The sequence below is a fragment of the Siphateles boraxobius genome, unplaced genomic scaffold, assembly GCF_051911475.1.
Source record: "Siphateles boraxobius isolate OS27281-9 unplaced genomic scaffold, OSU_SipBor_1 93, whole genome shotgun sequence".
Lineage (NCBI taxonomy): Eukaryota > Metazoa > Chordata > Actinopteri > Cypriniformes > Leuciscidae > Siphateles > Siphateles boraxobius.
This window is the reverse complement of record NW_027509223.1, coordinates 445,536-464,473: the sequence shown is the minus strand read 5'-3', so window position 1 is coordinate 464,473 and position 18,938 is coordinate 445,536. Positions and strand designations below refer to the sequence as shown.

Genomic DNA, 18,938 nt, shown 5'->3' with positions numbered 1-18,938 from the left:
ATTGTGCATGCTCGTTTCCTGTTTTTCCATCACGCTAATCTTTAACAAATCTCAAAATTAATATCCGTTTTTCAGACTGTATTTTAAATATTATCAAAATATAATCCCACACAGCCCTTAAACACCCCAAAAACACCACAGTCCCTCAAGCTTCCAATAATTAGATGTTATTTATAGGGCTGGGTATCGAGTTCGATACTTTTTAGGTGACGACCGAATTTCCGCGATACTGACGATGTCTTGTTTTTTGGTACCAAATTTCGGTACCTAAGCGCTTAATCTCGTCAACGTCAGTGAAACTATAAGCATGCAGCATGATTGGCTGTGGCGGAAAAACACTACTTTACGCGGCTGCCCAGAGACGCGGCTCGTCGCACGTGAGGCTGTAGTGTGTGTGTGTGTGTGTGTGTGTAAGCGTCCCAACCCAGATAGATAGAAAATATGTGGAAATGATCAAGTGTACCGATGTACCAGACTCGATGCCAGAAGCACGCGATGCAATATTTTCGACAAGATAATTGCTGCCAAGACTAGCAACACAATAAATCTGATAAGGTACTTAAAAAGCGCACAGAATACACTCGAGAGTAGAAAGTTTATCCGTCTTCGACTGCATGAACTGGAGCGTCTCATAAATTAAACGAAACTTTTCACATATAGGATACTTGCCTCACAGACATGAGAAATAGGCCTATAGACGGTCAAAATGTCTACTTTTAAACGAAACAATTAGAAATAAATAGTTTGATTACCTAATCCATATAGGCGCGCGCGTGTTCACTAACGTTACTGCAGGAATGACGAGCCAGCATCGCCATATTCATCTTTGCAGCCAACACACTTAGTAAACACTTGTTCATTCATAAACAATTAAAATATCTCCTTGCTATTGTTACCCGACACATCCATAATCATTAGGCTACTTTTGCCAGTGCTTTGCGGCGAGCTTCATGTGTGCTGAGCGCGAGGCATATATCCCGTACCCCAGTATACATGTCGTTTCAAAGCAGCTTTACAGAAAATGCATGTGTCTCAATTACAATTTAGAGTGATCTGTTATCAGAGGTGACTGTGTGTAATGCATTTCAAATAATTTTCTTTCAGTTTCATTTATAAACAATGCATTAAGTTAAGGCAGAAACAATGAGCTCATTGAAGTAAAGAATACATGTTGTTAAATGATAAGGAAACATAGAAAAGTTTATTAGCATTGGTGCTTTTTTACAGACTCAAAATATGAGTGTAAAAAAGTCAACAAACTGAAAAAATAAACTTTTTTTTTTTTTTAGGTCATGTAATATTGTTAAAACTGGTTTCATAAAATTGGTTTCGAAAAAAAGTATCGTTCAGGAACCGGTATCGAAGTCAAGGTATCGGTATCAAAACATTTGTTACGATACCCAGCGAGATGTTATTTACAGTTATTTATAGTTATTTACAGAGATGCAAACTTCTTCCTCCTCGTGTGTTCTGCAGAACACATGTCATGTGGTGATGCTGAACCTGTTTGCCTGGCTGAACATCTCACCGGGTGTCCATCTACCACACACACACACACACACACGGAGAGAGAGATCTCGCCATCAATGCACAGGCTTTTCAAGTCTGATTAGTCCTGCTGTCTCTCTTTAGGGCGTCAGGGGGTTCTTCTCTTTTTCCTATACAGTCCAAAACTTTTTCTCACACTAGGCAACAGCAAGCCATGTTTTACTTGTTTTGGTGATTGGTGAGTCTAACATGACATTTTGTGAAGCTAAAAAATGCAGGTTAAATTCAGAAAACTGGTCAAATCGAACCGCTTCATTGCTGTTCTTCTGTTTGGGTCGATCAGAAGGAACCAGTGGTGCCTCTAAATGGCCTCTATATACTGGTTTTAAAGAAGTGCTTGTACATTTTCTTCTCAAATGTGTCATTTATGATCGTTGTCATTGGAAAATTAGGCATGAGTTTTATCTGACTGAAGCAGCTACTGACCAATTAAAGCATCGAGAGAAGCAGATTTCACACATTTGAGGGCAAATGCTTTCTTTTTCCTCACTTTGTTCTTTTCACAACTGAATTTTGAAATCTTCTTTATGAATGTGTGATTTTGAGGCGTTGTTTGCGGCTTGATTTTATTCAGGCATGTTTTGTAGTGATGCACCAAAAATTCGGAAGGCCAAAATCTTTGACGAAAACGGTGACATTTAATTAGTGCTTCTGTAATCGCGTGTTTTGAACGGGTTAATGTCTGTTTCATGCACTCAGTGTGGATCAACTACAACAGGTGAACATGCACCGTCAGTGCTTGGCCCCTGATTACTGCCAACATTCAATTCTTTATATTTCAACAACGAATCGGAGTAGAAATTTAATTCTGTAATTTAAAACGCTGATAAAAAAACTGCCTTATTGCTCTATGAACAAGTTTATATACAACTCATTAATCAAAAAAATTAATAATAATAATAAAAAAAAACTTTAGTTTGTATTAAAAAAAAAATCACTTTTTTTTTGTCAACAAGGTTATCACCCAGGCATGCTGAAAAATACCAAAACATGTTGAGTATAAATTGAGATCCTGAACAGTTTGGATGATTATTTTGAATGGTTGTCTTTCGCTCCCCAACACACACTTAAAACAAACTGTAGTGGATTGATGAGACTGGTGAAAGCAACTCTCTGCACAAGTGTGTGTAGAGATGGTTGTAGTAATGAAACGGCTTATTGATGTTGCACTGCTTGTTTTATATACAGGTGTAGTGGAACAGGCTGAAGAGATTTCTGAAGAGTTTTTGAAAATGGTATAATGTTTGGGGTTATGAAGGGGGTCCTGGGTTAAAAAAGTCTGAGAAAACCTTTTTAGCCGGCAGCAGCATGTGTGTGAGCAGATAATAGCCCATGATTTTATCTCCTGGCTTATGTCTGGCTAGATGAGTGTTTGCCATCCAGAATTAAACCCATTGAAATTGACATGCTGTACAACAGTTGTCCAAAACACTCGTTCACGAACACATCTGTACATCTCTCTCTTTCAGCTCTTGAATTATAGTTCACCTGAAAATGTGCATTCTGTGCTTGAAGTTTACAGCCCCGTCATTATATGTTTGGAAAAGAGCAGCTGAACGCTTAATTTCACCTTTTGTTTTCCATGGAAGATAGAAAGTGTCTGTTGATTGAACAAGTCATTTAATGAATATTAAATATTGGTCAGTGGCCGAATCCAGAAATATCTCATGTATTCAGAGCAGCGCTGACAGAACAGCAAGTTGAACTTCAGCAGAACCGTTGTGTGTGTGTGTGTGTGTGTGTGTGTGTGTGTGTCCAGCTGTGCCAAGCAGCATCTGTGCATGGCCTCGATGGGAGATGATCTGCAATGTGTGTGTGTGTGTGTTGTGAAAGGCCAAAAAACACACACTCACACACAGATGGACGGGCCCTGGGCAGGCAGACAAGTCGATCAACACAGAGGACAGATTCAGCCAAGTGCAAATGCATCGTGTTCTTACCATAGAAGCGCTGTCAGCACGTACACACACACACACACACACACACCCTCCTGTAAGCATGCAGATGTGCTTGGTAAATAGGATCTTCTGCCTGCTAGGCCTGTCAGGAGGAACGTCTTTCCTCGTCTGACCCGGTTATGCTCATATCACCAGAGAGAGCGAGCGAGCGAGCGTCTGTGTGTTTGTTTGGGTTTGATGTTTTCTGCTTGTGTGTTTGTTTATTTCTCCCCTTTGCTATAGACATGTTGTCTTCCCTCTCGTAGCTCTCTGGAGGAATATTCCTCTGTCTCTCAGGCAGGGACTGCTGTCTGCTGTCCGCTCATGTGCTCCGCTCCGGAGGTTAAAATGTCAATCAAAGAGTGAGAACGTGAGAATGAGGGGGTGGGGGTGCGTTGAGATCACAGGGCGGATTCAGAAAGCCTGCTTTAGCTTTTTTGCATTAGTTTTGCTGTTTGAAAAATGCTTTGGATACACAAATGCATCCCTATTTGTTAGGCTAGTAAAGTACACCAAGCTCAAACTGACAGAGCATGAGATACAGTGTGACTCGAGCTCTGTTCCAAAATTTCAAATTTATTAGGCATCATATTTACGGTCCAATGGCATCCGAACAATAGGTGGATGAAGTTCAGGAAACCTGTCAAGAGCATGGACAAGAAAAGCCATATTTCATTCAAAAATATTTTACATTTTATTTTCCAAAAGAACCAAGGCTGCATTTATTTTAATAAAAGCTAATATTCTGAAATAATATTACAGTTTAAAATAACTATTTTAATATGCATTAAATATAATAATTGTAATGTATTTAAAATGCAATTTATCCATGTGGTAACAATTCAGCATCATTAGTCTTCAGTGTCACATGATCCTCCAGAAATCATTCTAATCTGCTGATTTGCTGAGTAAAAAATGATCAATGGTGAAAATAGTGCTGATGAATAGAAAGCACTGGATTCAAGATTTTAATGAACATTTATTTAAAATAGAAAATTTTTGTAATATTGTCTTTTAATGCATTCTTGCTGAATACTGAATAAATGTATTGCTTTCTTAAAAGATAAATTACTCACTGACCTCAAACACTAATTTGTGTGAAGTATTTATTCATCATGGTATTATTTTCTGTACTTCCTTGAATGAATGCTGATTGTAATTTTGAAAAATTTAATAATTTATTTAATTAATCAAGCATTAAATTAAACGTGTTCTGGATTATTTATGTTGTTTATCCAACATGCGTAATTATTAGGGATGTACTGAATATTCGGCGCACACAAAATACTTTTATCATAGAAACAATATGGCCGAAATGTTGTGGTGACGCAAACAAAAACCGCGACCTGCACGTGCTTGTCTGAAGCAACATGTCTGCGGTGTGGACGTACTTCAGTATATCTGAGAGAGACCCACGGACAGCGATTTGCAAAACATGTTATGCCAAAATTTCAAGAGGGAGTGAATCTGCAAAGACTGAATCCACGTCGGGTTTTATTTATCACCTGAAATCCAAAGATTCTGAATATGAGAGGAACGCGACACAGAAAAGGAAAATGCCTTCGAGCACGCCCACTCCGCCTGTGCCGCACGTTTTTGAAAAGGCAAGGAAGTTTCCTACAGAGAAAAATTTAAAATGCACTTGACCTAAATGCACTGTGTTTTATGAGAGAACATTTAATTTTAAAACCTTTCTGCAGGCCAGTAGGCCTGTGCATTATTATTTAATGTACACATGAGTGGGGTCAAGTTAAACATTTTAGTTTGAATTTTATTTTATACTGTGCATTGTTGCAATGTGCTAAATAAATATTTGCATAATTTGTAATTGATTTATTCTTTGAAACTTTGATATTAATTTATGCAATTGCAATGCCTTGATTTTAGTAAAGTTAGTACACAGTCATAGCCATAAAAAAAGCCATCATTTCTTTCAGTGTTTCGGACAAGAATTTTCATTTCGGTGCATTCCAAGTAATTATGCTATATCATCTAGTATTATATAGCATGTGCTATTTATTTTAGTTTGTATGAAGTGTCTGTCTGTGTGTCCACAGGTAGAATGTAAGAAGGCCCAGCCAAAGGAGGTGATGTTTCCTCCCGGCACGAGGGGGAGGGCGAGGAGTCTTCCGTACACCATGGACGCCTTCATGCTTGGCATGGGCATGCTGAGTGAGTCTCTCACACACACACACACACACACACACACACACACACACATACAGGACACTGAAGGGTGCTCTGGGGGCGGGGCTTAAGGTGCTGACTTCTGATTGGCTGCTGGACCTGAGACAAATGTCTGTCTGTGAAGTGTCGAGTCAGTCCAGCTCAGGTGCGGTGGGATTCTTCAGACCTGACGAGCAGAGAAACGTCTGTATTAATGGCTCAGATGAAGAGGAAAATTAGGCTAATGCTCAGTGCAGCTTCTGCCTGACCTCTGACCCCGCTAATGACAACGGCACTGAACGAGAACATACAAACGTGCTGCCACGATCAGATGCACACAGATATAGAATAATCATAGAGACTTTAATATATACAGGCTCAATAAAAAAAAACATACATTTATGTAATATTTTAGAAAATTCGATTTGTATTTAAACCCTGAAATAATGAGATGCACAGATCCCTTATACTCAAATTTGAACAATGCGTGAACTTTCTTAAAGTTTCCCGGATTACTGGTGTGGAGGAGGGTGAAGAGAGGAGGAACGAGTGAGAGAGAAAGAGAGAGAGCATGAAGCACTCAAGTGAAAATATTAACTCTGGTCTTATCTAAATGAAACTGGAGAGAACAGGACGACCAGACAGAACTTAGTACGATTTGCATATGAAAAAAAGGCTGCAGATCAGGGCTCATTATTTAAGGAACTGTAAGTTTCTTATACGGCAAATCTCATTAAAGCTGCCGCGTTCACGCTTTTGTTTACCACTGCTAATCGTGTCATTTATCTTTATAGTCTGGCGCCGCGTGTATGTTTGCTGAGATTAATACACATTTGAGCTGCTGCCTGCTTCAGCTGCCGCAGATGTATAATTGATTTTAAAGTGAATCTGAGCTGTTGAGCCATAAAATAGGTATATTAGCCTGAACATTAATAATGCAAATCAGAGCCTGAGATAGCAGCCGCCAGGGGAGGACGCAGCCTTTTTACCCACAATGCACAGAGATACGGACAGCTTAGCTCTTCTGTTTGTTTCATTTCTTCTGTTTGTCTTGTTTATTTCTCTAATCTTGTCTTTTCTCTTCTCGTCTAGTCTCCTACTTTTTCTCATCTCTTTTCATTTGTTCTCTTATCATTTCTTGTCAAAATATGATTTTTGTTTAGTCTTGTCTGCTTTCGTCTCTTCTCGCCTCGTCTCATTTCCTAACTTCCTCTCTGCTGTTACTTTCTTGTCTCATTTCTTCTCTTTTGTTTATTTCTCATCTCACTTTTCTTTTTTTCTTTTTTTTTTGTATTTGTCTTGCCTCATCAATTTTTTTCTTATCTTCTTTCCTCTTTTCTTCTGGTCTTGTCTCATCTCCTCTCATTTGGTCTCTTCCAGTCTTTTCTCTTCTTGTCTTTTTTTATCTCATCTCAATTCGTTTTCTTATTTTGTCTCGCCTCATCTCACCTTTTTCTCTATTCTGCTCGCTTTTCATCGTTTCCTTTTTTCTCTTCTTCCCATCTTGTCTCATTTAGTCTCATTTCTTCTCTTTTGTTATTTAAATAGGTTCTTGTTTTGTCTTCTCTTCTTTTCAATTCTTGCCTCATCTTATCTCCTAATATCCTCTCTGCTGTTTCTTTTTTTAATGTCTCATTTCTTCTCTTTTGGTTTGTTCTCATTCCTTCGATCGACCTTATTTTTTGTTCAAATTTTGTTCTCTTTTTTTTTTTTTGTCTTGCCTCATTTCATTATTTCTTATCTTGCTTCTTTATTCCTGGTCTTGTCCTATCACTTCTCATCTGGTGTCATGTCTCCTCTTCTGCTCTTTTGTCTCAGCCTTTCTCTTTTGGTCTCTTCAAATCATTTTGTTTATTCTTGTTTATCCCTTCTTGTCTCATCTCACCTCATTTTGTCTCTTCTGACCTCTTTTCTATTGATGTTCTCATCTTGTCTCATTTTTCCTCTTCTCTTCAAGAATAAAACTTTTTTTTAGACACATCATGCACAAACACACATCACACTGCAGGGCGGGAGAGATGTTGTGGTAGTTCCTCGTGTATTTTCCGTGTGTGTGTGTGTGTGTGTGTGAGCACATCGTGTGTGTGTGTGTGAGCACATCCTCTCTGGAAGAACCCTTTTTTTAGCAGTGTATTCTGTGAGAGCTGTCAAAAGTGTTTTCATTGCGGTCAACTGATATTGAGCGACTCATGACAGGTTCGGGAAATCATAAGTGCACATATGCCAGCTCTGCACGAAGGTGTGTTTGGAGTGATTTCTGACATCCGTGTGTCGTGATTTATTACCGAGCAGTTCACATTCTTGTTTTGGGAAAAATATGAAATTATTACAGCATGTAAATTTCAAAGAGAAAACATGAGAAAATAAGGCCAACTATAACGTACATCAGTATCTCTCTCTCTCTCTACCTCTCTCTCTCTCTCTCTCTCTCTCTCTCTCTCTCTCTCTCTCTCTCTCTCTCTCTACCTCTCTCTCTCTCTCTACCTCTCTCTCTCTCTCTCTACCTCTCTCTCTCTCTCTACCTCTCTCTCTCTCTCTCTCTCTCTCTCTACCTCTCTCTCTCTCTCTCTCTACCTCTCTCTCTACCTCTCTCTCTCTCTCTCTCTACCTCTCTCTCTCTCTCTCTCTCTCTCTACCTCTCTCTCTCTCTCTCTACCTCTCTCTCTCTCTCTCTCTACCTCTCTCTCTCTCTTTCTCTCTCTACCTCTCTCTACCTCTCTCTCTCTCTCTCTCTACCTCTCCCTCTCTACCTCTCTCTCTCGCTCTACCTCTCTCTCTCTCTCTCTCTCTCTACCTCTCTCTCTACCTCTCTCTCTCTCTCTCTCTCTCTACCTCTCTCTCTCTCTCTCTCTCTCTCTACCTCTCTCTCTCTCTCTCTACCTCTCTCTCTCTCTCTCTCTCTCTCTCTCTCTACCTCTCTCTCTCTCTCTCTCTCTCTCTCTCTCTCTACCTCTCTCTCTCTCTCTCTACCTCTCTCTCTCTCTCTACCTCTCTCTCTCTACCTCTCTCTCTCTCTCTACCTCTCTCTCTCTCTCTCTCTCTCTCTCTCTACCTCTCTCTCTCTACCTCTCTCTCTCTCTCTACCTCTCTCTCTCTCTCTCTCTCTCTCTCTCTCTCTCTCTACCTCTCTCTCTCTCTACCTCTCTCTCTCTCTCTCTCTCTCTCTCTCTACCTCTCTCTCTCTCTCTCTCTCTCTCTCTCTCTCTCTCTCTCTCTCTCTCTCTCTCTCTCTCTCTCTCTCGGCAGAGTAGCATCAGAGAAAAACAGATGGCCATGAAATTCCCTGAAGTTGCCTCTTCATTTAAAGTGCTCATGTGCTTGAAAACACACTGTTGTGATATTTATCCTCCTTTTCAAGTGCAGTTGCTCTTATGACAGTCTTACATATACACACCCTCTTCCAGACATGTCCAATTGATCGGGGTTAAGCATGAATTTACCCCACAAGGCAGAAATATACAGCAGAAAATTTACTGATCTGGTTTCTGTCTGAATGTGTGTTTGTAGGTTATCCAAACATTGTGGCAACATACGGTCGTGGATACACAGGGTTTTCTCCAAGCTACAGCTACCAGTTTCCAGGTGAGTCCATCCATCCATCTGTCTGTCCATAATGTATCTATCTGTCCTGTTGCTGTAATTCAGCATCATTTTGGGAGCTTGTTACTTGCGCAGATGTGTGAAGTGTGTGTATGACAAGCTGTGAGTAAAAGCTGTGTGTGTGTGTGTGTGTGTGTGTTGGAGGCGTGAAGGTGAGCACATTGCTCTGCATCTGGTGGCAGATATTAGTGTTGATACGAGTGTCCTGTGGATGACCACCTGTCTGCTGATATCATGAGCAGAGCTAATGGGTTTTTCTTCTGAGAGGGTGATGGATGTTTTGATGGACGCTGGTCATTTCCCAACATGTTTGTTCTTTTTGTAGCGCACATGTGTAGTTTTCATTCTGTTGCAAATTTTTTATTCCTATTTTAGTTAAAGGGAGGGGGGAGGGGGGGGTGAAACACTCTATTTTTGTTTCTTCGTTTTTTAATTTTTTATTAATCAGCGCATCACAGAAAAACATAACAGAGAGGTGTATGTAGAGGGTTTTATGAGGCGCATATTGTTTCTTTCTCACAAAGCCTTGTATTTATATTCAGAATAGTTATAAATTATATTTGACTGGGTTGAATCATCCTGATGCATGAAAGGAAACACGTACACACACGCTGACATTCTCATTCACACAAACACACACACATCCACTCGCACACAAGTGTGCTCTGATCTGTGGTGAGCCTCAAACTCTTGCACAGTTACTCATATTTATGTGACGGCACCTGACATCGAAATACCATAAAATCACACTACACCAACATCTGTCTCCTTCTCGTTTTTTTTTGTACTGAAACTAGAATTTAACCCTGAAACAGGACAGCAGTGGCCCACAGACACACACACACACACACACACAGAGGGTGTTTTCACTCCTATAGATTAAAAAAAATTAAAAGGTACTTAATTTGCTACAATGTTGCATTTTCTTCTTGGTCCGGTTCACTTTCACAACGCAACCTTTCAAAGTGTACCAAAATGTTAACGGAAGTCACATGCGAGTACTGTCCTCTTATTGGTCAGCGTTTCCTCTGCATCATCCATCAAGATGATTGACAAGTTCGTTCCATGATTTTTTTGTGACTTTATTTGTAACTGTCGAGACACACGCAAAGACTATAAGAATGTAGCCGTCATTCCCGCTGTTAAATTCTATACTACATTAGTATTAATACTGGAGCAAATTCAAACGCGCTCCTCTGGATCTAGAGGTTAACAGTGTCAAGAAAACACACGCAAACACATACGAATGTTATAATGCAGCTCGAGCGGGAATAAAGGCTTCATTGGGACAGCATTCTCGCACGGAGAAGCGCAACTATACAACATTTTAAGATAAAGAGGAGCTCTTTTGGTTTTAACTGTGATAACTAATGAGCTCACTCACATGATCAGACACTACTGTAATTTACATAGCACATTTCCTGTTATGAATTATAATACCATTTGGTTCGTTGGGTCGGATCACTTTCACAACTCGAGCGAACCGCCCCAGAGTTCGTTTGTAATCGGGCCGAGATCACCTCGTTCAGGCGGTCCCGGAGCGATTGTTTTGGTGCGGATCTGAGCGCGATTGCCTTGTTCACACCGAACCAAGGGAGAATACACACCAGACTCCGAAACAAACGCTCAGGTGTGTAAGCACCTTTAAAGTCAGTAATTCTCTCTCACACAAGTCAATCTGAGTCCGTCTGAGATCATGAAGGAGGCTCTGACTAACCCAGTGATCTCTCTGTCTCTGCTGTCATTATGGAAATCAGCCATCTGTGAGAAGACTTTTGGAGAGCCGTTGTGCTCCTATTCTTTTTTTAATGCTCTGTCTCTTTATATCATCTCAACTGTGCGTTGAATTTTGAGTTTAGGGTTTGTGTTTCTTGCACACCCACACTTACAGATGTAACACAATATTTTAGTTGTTTTGTATGGCACACAAAAAGAAAGAGATATGGACCATTGTCTAATTTTTATTCAGTTATTGTAGTACTTGATCTTTACCACATATATACTGTATATATATATATATATACACACTGGCGTTCAAAAGTTTGGGGTCGATAAGATTTTTAATGTTTTTAAAAGAAGTCTCTTCTGCTCACCAAAGCTGCATTTATTTGATTAAAAATGCAGAACAAACCCAGTAATATTGTGAAATATTATTTCAATGTAAAACAGCTGTTTTCTATGTGAATATATAGTAAAGTGTAATTTATTCCTGTGATTCATTACTCCAGTCTTCAGTGTCACATGATCGTTCAGAAATCACTATAATATGATGATTTGATGATCAAGAAACATTTATGATTATTATCAATGTTGAAAACAGTTATTTACATTTTTATTTCAGGATTCTTTGAATAGAAAGTTCAGAAGAACAGCATTTATCTGAAATAAAATCTTTTGTAACATTAAACACTACCGTTCAAATCTTTGGGGTCAGTAATAATTTTTATTTTACTTTTTGAGGGAAATAAATAAAATAAACCAATACTTTTATTCATCAAGGAGGAATTAAATTGATCAAAAGTGACAGTAAAGACATTTATAATGTTACAAAAGATTCTATTTTAAATAAATGCTTATTAAATGTTTTCAACATTGATAATAATCATAAATGTTTCTTGATCATCAAATCATCATATTAGAGTGATTTCTGAAGGATCATGTGACACTGAAGACTGGAGTAATGATGCTGAAAATTCAGCTTTGATCACAGGAATAAATTACACTTTACTATATATTCACATAGAAAACAGCTGTTTTACATTGAAATAATATTTCACAATATTACTGGGCTTGTTTTGTATTTTTAATCAAATAAATGCAGCCTTGGTGAGCAGAAGGGACTTCTTTTAAAAACATTAAATATCTTACCGACCCCAAACTTTTGAACAGCAGTGTATATAATTGTATATTTAGATCATCTTAGGACAGACACCTGAGGCTCTTAAGTTTATAGGTGACACTTTTTCAGCGCTCTTTCTCTGTTCAGATCTTCTCAAAGGACCCACGAGTCTTTATACCAAGCTCTGCTGTGTTAGCAGGAAGTGTCTTCTGGTTATTTGCAAGCTGTCTTGAGTTGTTGATTTTTTTTAAATGCCCTAAGATGTTCCTTAAGTGTTTGGTGACGGCCATTAAAATGCATAACAAATTAGAAGTGTTTACTTGGGTAATAATGAGGTGGCTTTGCTAATTAATACTAAGTGCTTCTAGCTAACATGTCAGACTGCTTGTTAAGAGAGTGGAGTCCTTCCTGCTGATGCCCTGAGCTCCTCGAGTTCTCAGTGGATCACCGCTGACACCTGTCACCCACAATCCCTGGGTGACATTTCTCATGTTTTTTCATGGAAAGTAGACTTGACACAAAATCTTCACCTAAGGTCGGCAGAACCCACCATCCTGGAAACTCTTCCATTAGAAACAGGCCAAGCGCTTCAGCTCTTTTGTGCCTGGGCAGAAAATGATTTATTTTCAACAACAAAATTCGACCTGCTTGGTCGCGTTCTGGCACAAGGGCCCAATCTGTCGAAGATATGGGTTTGTTTTATGATTAGATGAGCGATAGGAAACGGGCGTCGTCTCCGGGACATCTGCTTCAGAGCGGTGCTATGGAGGTGTAACTATACTTCTCTCCATTGCACACACACTTACACGCGTGATTCACGGCCCATATGTGTCCAAAACCAAGCTAATGTTCAGTGAGATGATGTTGTACTCTAGTTGGAGTTGCACAGTCACGGTTGTCCTCCTGCCCGTAAAATCATCTCTCGTTGCGGTGTGGGGTGAAGCAGGTTTCTTGACGTCCAGAGATCTTTCTGGAGATATCTACCCCCCCCCCCCCCACCCCTTCATCGTTAAGTTTAATGGTGTATGAAAGGGCTAAAAAAAGATTGAGCCCTTTAATCTGCCTGGCAAAATGACTTTTTGTCCCCTAATCAAAGTCAGAAGACTCTCATGATGAAGATCCAGTATAATAAATGGTTTCATTCTGGCCAAAATCTTTCACGTATGAAAAGCAATCTCAGTTTTGAAAAAAAACCATTTTTTATAATGACTGATCTGTATGTTTATATTGTTGTGTAGGGAGCACAGAAATGTGTATATGTATGCGTGATGTGTTCTTCATATAAACACCACCTGTGCCAGAAGCTGCCAAGATCCCACCTTTTGATATTGCATGAAAAGCTTTCGCAAAACTACAAACGATGCATCATTTTTTTTTTTTTAGATGGACAGCAACAACAGGTCACTAGCTGCACAGATGAAAAGAGAGCCGAGGCTGTTGCCTTCCCCAGCTCTTATTATGGCATCTTTCATTGTTTTTATTTTCCTTTCAAAGTGGGCAATGAAGGAAAGATGAAGGCACAGATTTTGTCATTTCACAGCCATGTGCTGCTTGATAGGACACAAGCCGTGTGTGTGTGTGTGTGTGTGTGTGTGTGTGTGGGCTTACATCAGAATTATTTATAGCCTGATCTCAGGACGTGTGGCTCCTTTCAGCAGCTGTTTCCGAAAGCAGGGTAGCCCAGTCTGATCAAAAGAACATCTTTCTCTGTGTACCATCCATTAAAATGAGGCCACTGCTTAATTGTAATAAATAGATTTGTGAATTTTCTGTAAGAGAAAATTCGTTTTTAGGGCATCACTGGGTGGTTTCTTGGGTATTCTTGGTGAACCCGTCATCAATGTGCCTCTTAGGTGCCAATAGAGAGCCTAAGCCCCGCCCCTCCGCTTCCGGCTCATGTGACCTTATTTCGGAAAAAATTTGTATGCTAGTCAATGGCGAGAGACAACTTATCTTTTTATTCCGTCTGAACTGTGCCCTGAATTACACATATGATGTTTGTCAATTTAAAAGATAATTATGAAAGTCAGGAAAGTCTCAGTTTGTCATAAAACAGAAGAGTAACATTTAGTTTTATGTGAAAATCGCTCCATGAACTACATCTCTCGTCTCACACTATGTACGTCACCAAGCTCGTGTGTGTGCAGTCTGGTACAAAACACACCGGCATGACGGCGTAACGTTACGATTATAACGTTAGACTATAGAAAACATGACAGACGTTAGCTTCAGTAAAGTTAGCTTCATTTATTGAGAGAAAAGGTATGACGTCACATGCACGCCTTTTGGGGTTGTAGTCTTTGTAATTACGTATTTTCACAGTCTTATAACTCAACAGTTTTACATCAAACAGACTTTCTTGACTTTAAAATGTGTCTTTAAATTGATAAACATCATATGTGTAATTCAGGGCATAGTTCAGACGGGATCCAAATATTTGTTGTCTCTCGCCATTGACTACCATACAATATTTTTTCGAAATAAGGTCCCATGGTCCACCGGAAGGGGAGGGGCTTAGGCTCTCTATAGGGAACCAGTTCCGACGTAAAATGTAGTAACGAGACCAAACAGAATGAAAATTTCAGTGCCTGACTTTTTTTTTTACCGCTCCCTGGTGTTCCGGTGTCAACTTACATGATGTCAGTGCCGCTTGTTGAACTGATAGCGAGGGGATTAATGAAGATCCCGAATGCAAAACCCTCCAAGGTTTGGCTGCATTTCACGTGAAAAATTACGCGTCAGAACGCCCTCTCTGTGCCGATTGTCTGAAGCCCATATAGAATCACGGCAATACATTGGCTGATGGCGCTGGCGCCGCATCGACGCTCTTACGTCGTCATATTATATTAGCACGCGCACGCTATCATCTGCTCCTCAGATTTCTCTGCCGAAAAAGGAAGCTTGTCGGCAGCGAACGCAGCATCATGTTCCCTATTCAGAGAACACAGGTTACACCAGTAACCAGAGACGTTTCATCGGTTCACTCAACGCTGCGTAGCTAAGACGCAGTGGGAACGAAATACCAAACTCGCCAAGCTAAGCGCTGCCGTAACTAGCACAACGACCAGATAACTTACATGACTGAATCAAGCAGACAAAACATGGGAACCTTGAGCCATGTCGAGATTACATTACCCTGGTAGTAATCTCTATTAATCTCCAATATTATTACAATGTTTGATACAATATTGGTTTATTTGATATTATGTAAATGTGAATTTTTATTTTATATTGGTTTATTTATTATTACCATATGTTACTTGTATTTATATTGTTTAAAGATTTAAGTTAATATTGTGTCCAGTTTGGCCCTGTAAATAAAAGGGTATTATTTTTTGACGAAGTGTGTGCGGTTTCGTTTTCTTAAGTACCGGTTTAAGCACCGGAACCGTTTAAAAACTACAGAGTAGGTACTGGTATCGGATAAAACCCAACCCTACTCTTACAGGATTGAAAATTTCTTCCACTTCCTGTCTACGTCCCTCTTCCTCTCTCTTTCATCACACAGCCGAGAAGATTCAGTGTCGTAGACCCTTTCTACACTCCCTCGGGGTCCATGTGTGCAGTTTTACGGTGCCCATGGGGTTCTGACAGAAGCAGGGAGAGCACTGTGTCCTTGTGTCCTCTCAGCAGGGTTTTTCTCTCCCATCAGCCCATTCACTTGAGCAGATTCAAATAACGCTATAAAACTGAATGCTAAATGTTGGCGTTATCTCGTCTGTAATGAAAAGCCCATGAAATTGATTTAATGCTGCAATGCCTCTCTCGAGCAGCCTCTCACGACAGAAACACAAAACAATGAGCCTCCAAGATCTAATAATTAACCCACCTAATCCGCAGAAGTTAATCTCTCGCAAGAACTTTGTTCCAGTGCTAACTTTGGCACAGGGAGGGAGGCCACTAGGGGACAGAAGATGTTGTGCAGAGAAAAGAGGCAAGGGGGAAAAAGCAGCACGAATGACTTGTGACACTTTGGTGAAGGACACTTGTGCTCGGCAACAGCGAGCAGCGATAAAGAGAAGCAGGGACGCGTGACCTTCATTAGCATTAGCATTAGCATACTGATTTGTGTTTTGTGAAGAGATTAACAAGCTGAGGAAAGAAACAGGAAATGACATGCGTAATTCAAACCAGAGAGACCACAGAGGTTTGATTATCTGTAACCATCCTTAATCTGGACCTGTTTATTTTTAATTTTCTTTTTATTGTCTTTGTTCTTTCTTTGTGCTCTAGAAACCAATCTATTATACACGTCAGTATGTTTCTTTTGCGTTATGATTTCTTTTTTCAGTTGTTTTTGTCTTCTTTTTTTCATTTACTTTTAGTAGCCATATTGATTTTTTTCTCTTTATTTTATATATTTTTAGTTGTATAGTTTTTTTTTTCCTTCATTTATCTTTCCTTATTTATTCAGTAGCCATATAACAAAAAAACATTTTTTGTTTTAAAAAAATACATTTTTCATTCTCTTATTTAGTAGCCATAAGAAATATTATTGAAATAATAGCAAATATTATTATTATTTTTTTTTATTTTTTTTTTGAGTGGCTGAATGGCACATTTTCCCTCTTTTGTTACTATTTTAAAAACATATTTGTTGGGGTTTTTTTTTCCGGGGGGTCTTCTATTTTTGAAAAATCTTTGCTTTGATGCATGCTTTTGAAACTCATAGCTGTTTATGACAAATTCAGATCAGGTGTGTAAACGATCTCTCTATGCGTTATCACTTGCTTTGCAGTGTAATATAGGAACAGTCCCTCTAGAGGAACCAGAAGGTGATAGATAATGGATCACCCCATCTTGGTTTTGAACCTAGCAATATTGGGTTGCCAATCTCAACTCTTTACCTATTAAGCCACTCCACCTTCAGAGTTGTGAGTTACGGTGTGGTGTAATGATGTGCTTTTGACCCGCTGCAAGTTTTTACTGCTCTGATTAGCAGCTGTCAGACGCAGATACACGCCTTCATTAAAGTGCCGGGACTATAATTACGTTTGTTATGAAATAATAGAGCTGTAGATACTCTGGCCTGTTGGTTTTCTTTAGTTGGCTTCAACAATGATGATAATTATGTTTGATTACATTGTTTGAACACTGAACTCACGAATGTCATTTAAATATGTAGATTCTTTTGCAGTCTTTGTTTACCACAAACAAATTGAATGCTGTGAATCACAATGTCATTCAATAGAATTTGCCTAGTTGTTCAGTATTAAGTTAAGCAGAAATCAGTCGGCTGATGTTTTTTTTTGTTTTCATATTTTCAACTCCCAAGAAGCACATTTATATGAGCTGTATGGACACACACACTTGGGTCTCACACAGTCATTACTACCTGCCATTATGGACCTTAAAGAGGACCACATGTCATCTGATGCTTCTCAGTGAGATAATAGGCACTCCGATGCAAGCTATTAATCCTACAATTCTCTGCTCTGTCCGCTCACGGCCCATGTCCACCATACAAATGATCACACTGATGGATTGAGCTCTGATGTATCTCAGTCAACTCGGCCAACACACGAGGGTGGACAGGCGCTGTCGCCGTGTGTTAAATCATACGGTTTCTATATCCTCTAGTGGCGTTCAGGCAAACAAGTACATTTGTCCTCCCAGTGGTGTAACCGTTTTTATAAATACCCATAGTTCTGTGCTGCTCACATCAAATTAGAGTGTTATTGTGAAAGCTTCTGAAGCAGTTGAAAGTGAGTGCAAATTAACTTTAATATATTGCATTTTTCCCAGCCTGTGTGCGAAAGAAATAGCTGACGGTCCTTCTATGAGCAGTGTGTTCCTGTGCTGTCTGTAATTAAACTGTTGCCAAAAAATGAAAGAGGCTGTAGATCAGTCCTGCTAGCTCCACTCTAAACAATTATATTTGAGTTCTATTGATTTATATATAAATATTTGAACGTTGATGTAGCATCTCCCCCGTGTGTGTTGCGTTAGTGTGAATGGAGAAGCTCTGCTGCATTCATGTGGCTGTAAATTTGATTGAGATGAAGAGCACCAGTGAATAGTTTTCTTCTCTCAGCAGGTTTCCCAGCGACGACGTACGGACCCGTGGCGGCGGCGGCAGTGGCGGCGGCACGAGGCTCAGGTAGGGCGACCCGGGGAAGAAGCGGCTACATGGCATACCCACAGAACGCAGGGCCAGGTAAACACTCTTTACCGCCTGTGTTCTGAGTGGCTACTGCTCCTGCCAGCCGAAAACACACTCTTCATTAATTCTGGAACGCACCAAACTGACGCCGACCAACTAGCACTGATGAAAGCCGACTGTGTTGTCGCCTCGCGTCTGGGTAAAAAGCTGCACTTGAACACACCGAGAGAACTACAGCCGACTGTCAGCTAGCATGCGCGTTCTGCGCCTGCGTGTAAATGACACAACTGTCTATTTCTGCAGATATATGCGTCTATATTCGTCATTCAAAAAGGGAAACCGACGCTGCAGGCTGCAGAAACACATACCGTACACAAAGCAGTGTGTGCTTACCGTTTTGAATATCAATCCTGCTAAACACTTCCTTTATTCTACTCCGCTCATGTTAATATTGAAATATTTGCCAAGGAACACTTAGGTAAGATGATGTAACATAAGAACAGCCTTCTATCTGCAGCATTTTGACTCCTTTGCTCGCCGTTTTGCTATTATTCTAGTGCACTGACTCATTCACTAAGCTGAACCGCCAATCAGAGTTCCCTCTTTCACCGACGGCGATTCAAAATGTCGAATCGGCCGAAACAAAGCCGACGAGGACCAATTTCAGCCGACGGTGCGGAACACACTGACAAAACTTAGTCGGCTGACGCACAAAAACTGCCCGACGGCCGACCGTCGGCTTGGT

The 18,938-nt window shown here is 40.0% G+C and overlaps 1 protein-coding gene across 1 annotated transcript in view; it reads left to right on the top strand.

Annotated features, from left to right (window-relative positions):
• LOC143733267 (RNA-binding protein Musashi homolog 2-like) overlaps positions 1-18,938 on the top strand; it is a gene marked incomplete at its 5' end in the record, with an annotated part of 55,381 nt that overhangs the window by 9,986 nt on the left and 26,457 nt on the right. Inside the window, 3 exons of the mRNA XM_077224894.1 lie at positions 5,543-5,657; positions 9,159-9,233; positions 18,128-18,247. Coding sequence (XP_077081009.1) covers positions 5,543-5,657; positions 9,159-9,233; positions 18,128-18,247 — 310 coding nt within the window. The remainder of the gene's footprint in view (positions 1-5,542; positions 5,658-9,158; positions 9,234-18,127; positions 18,248-18,938) is intronic.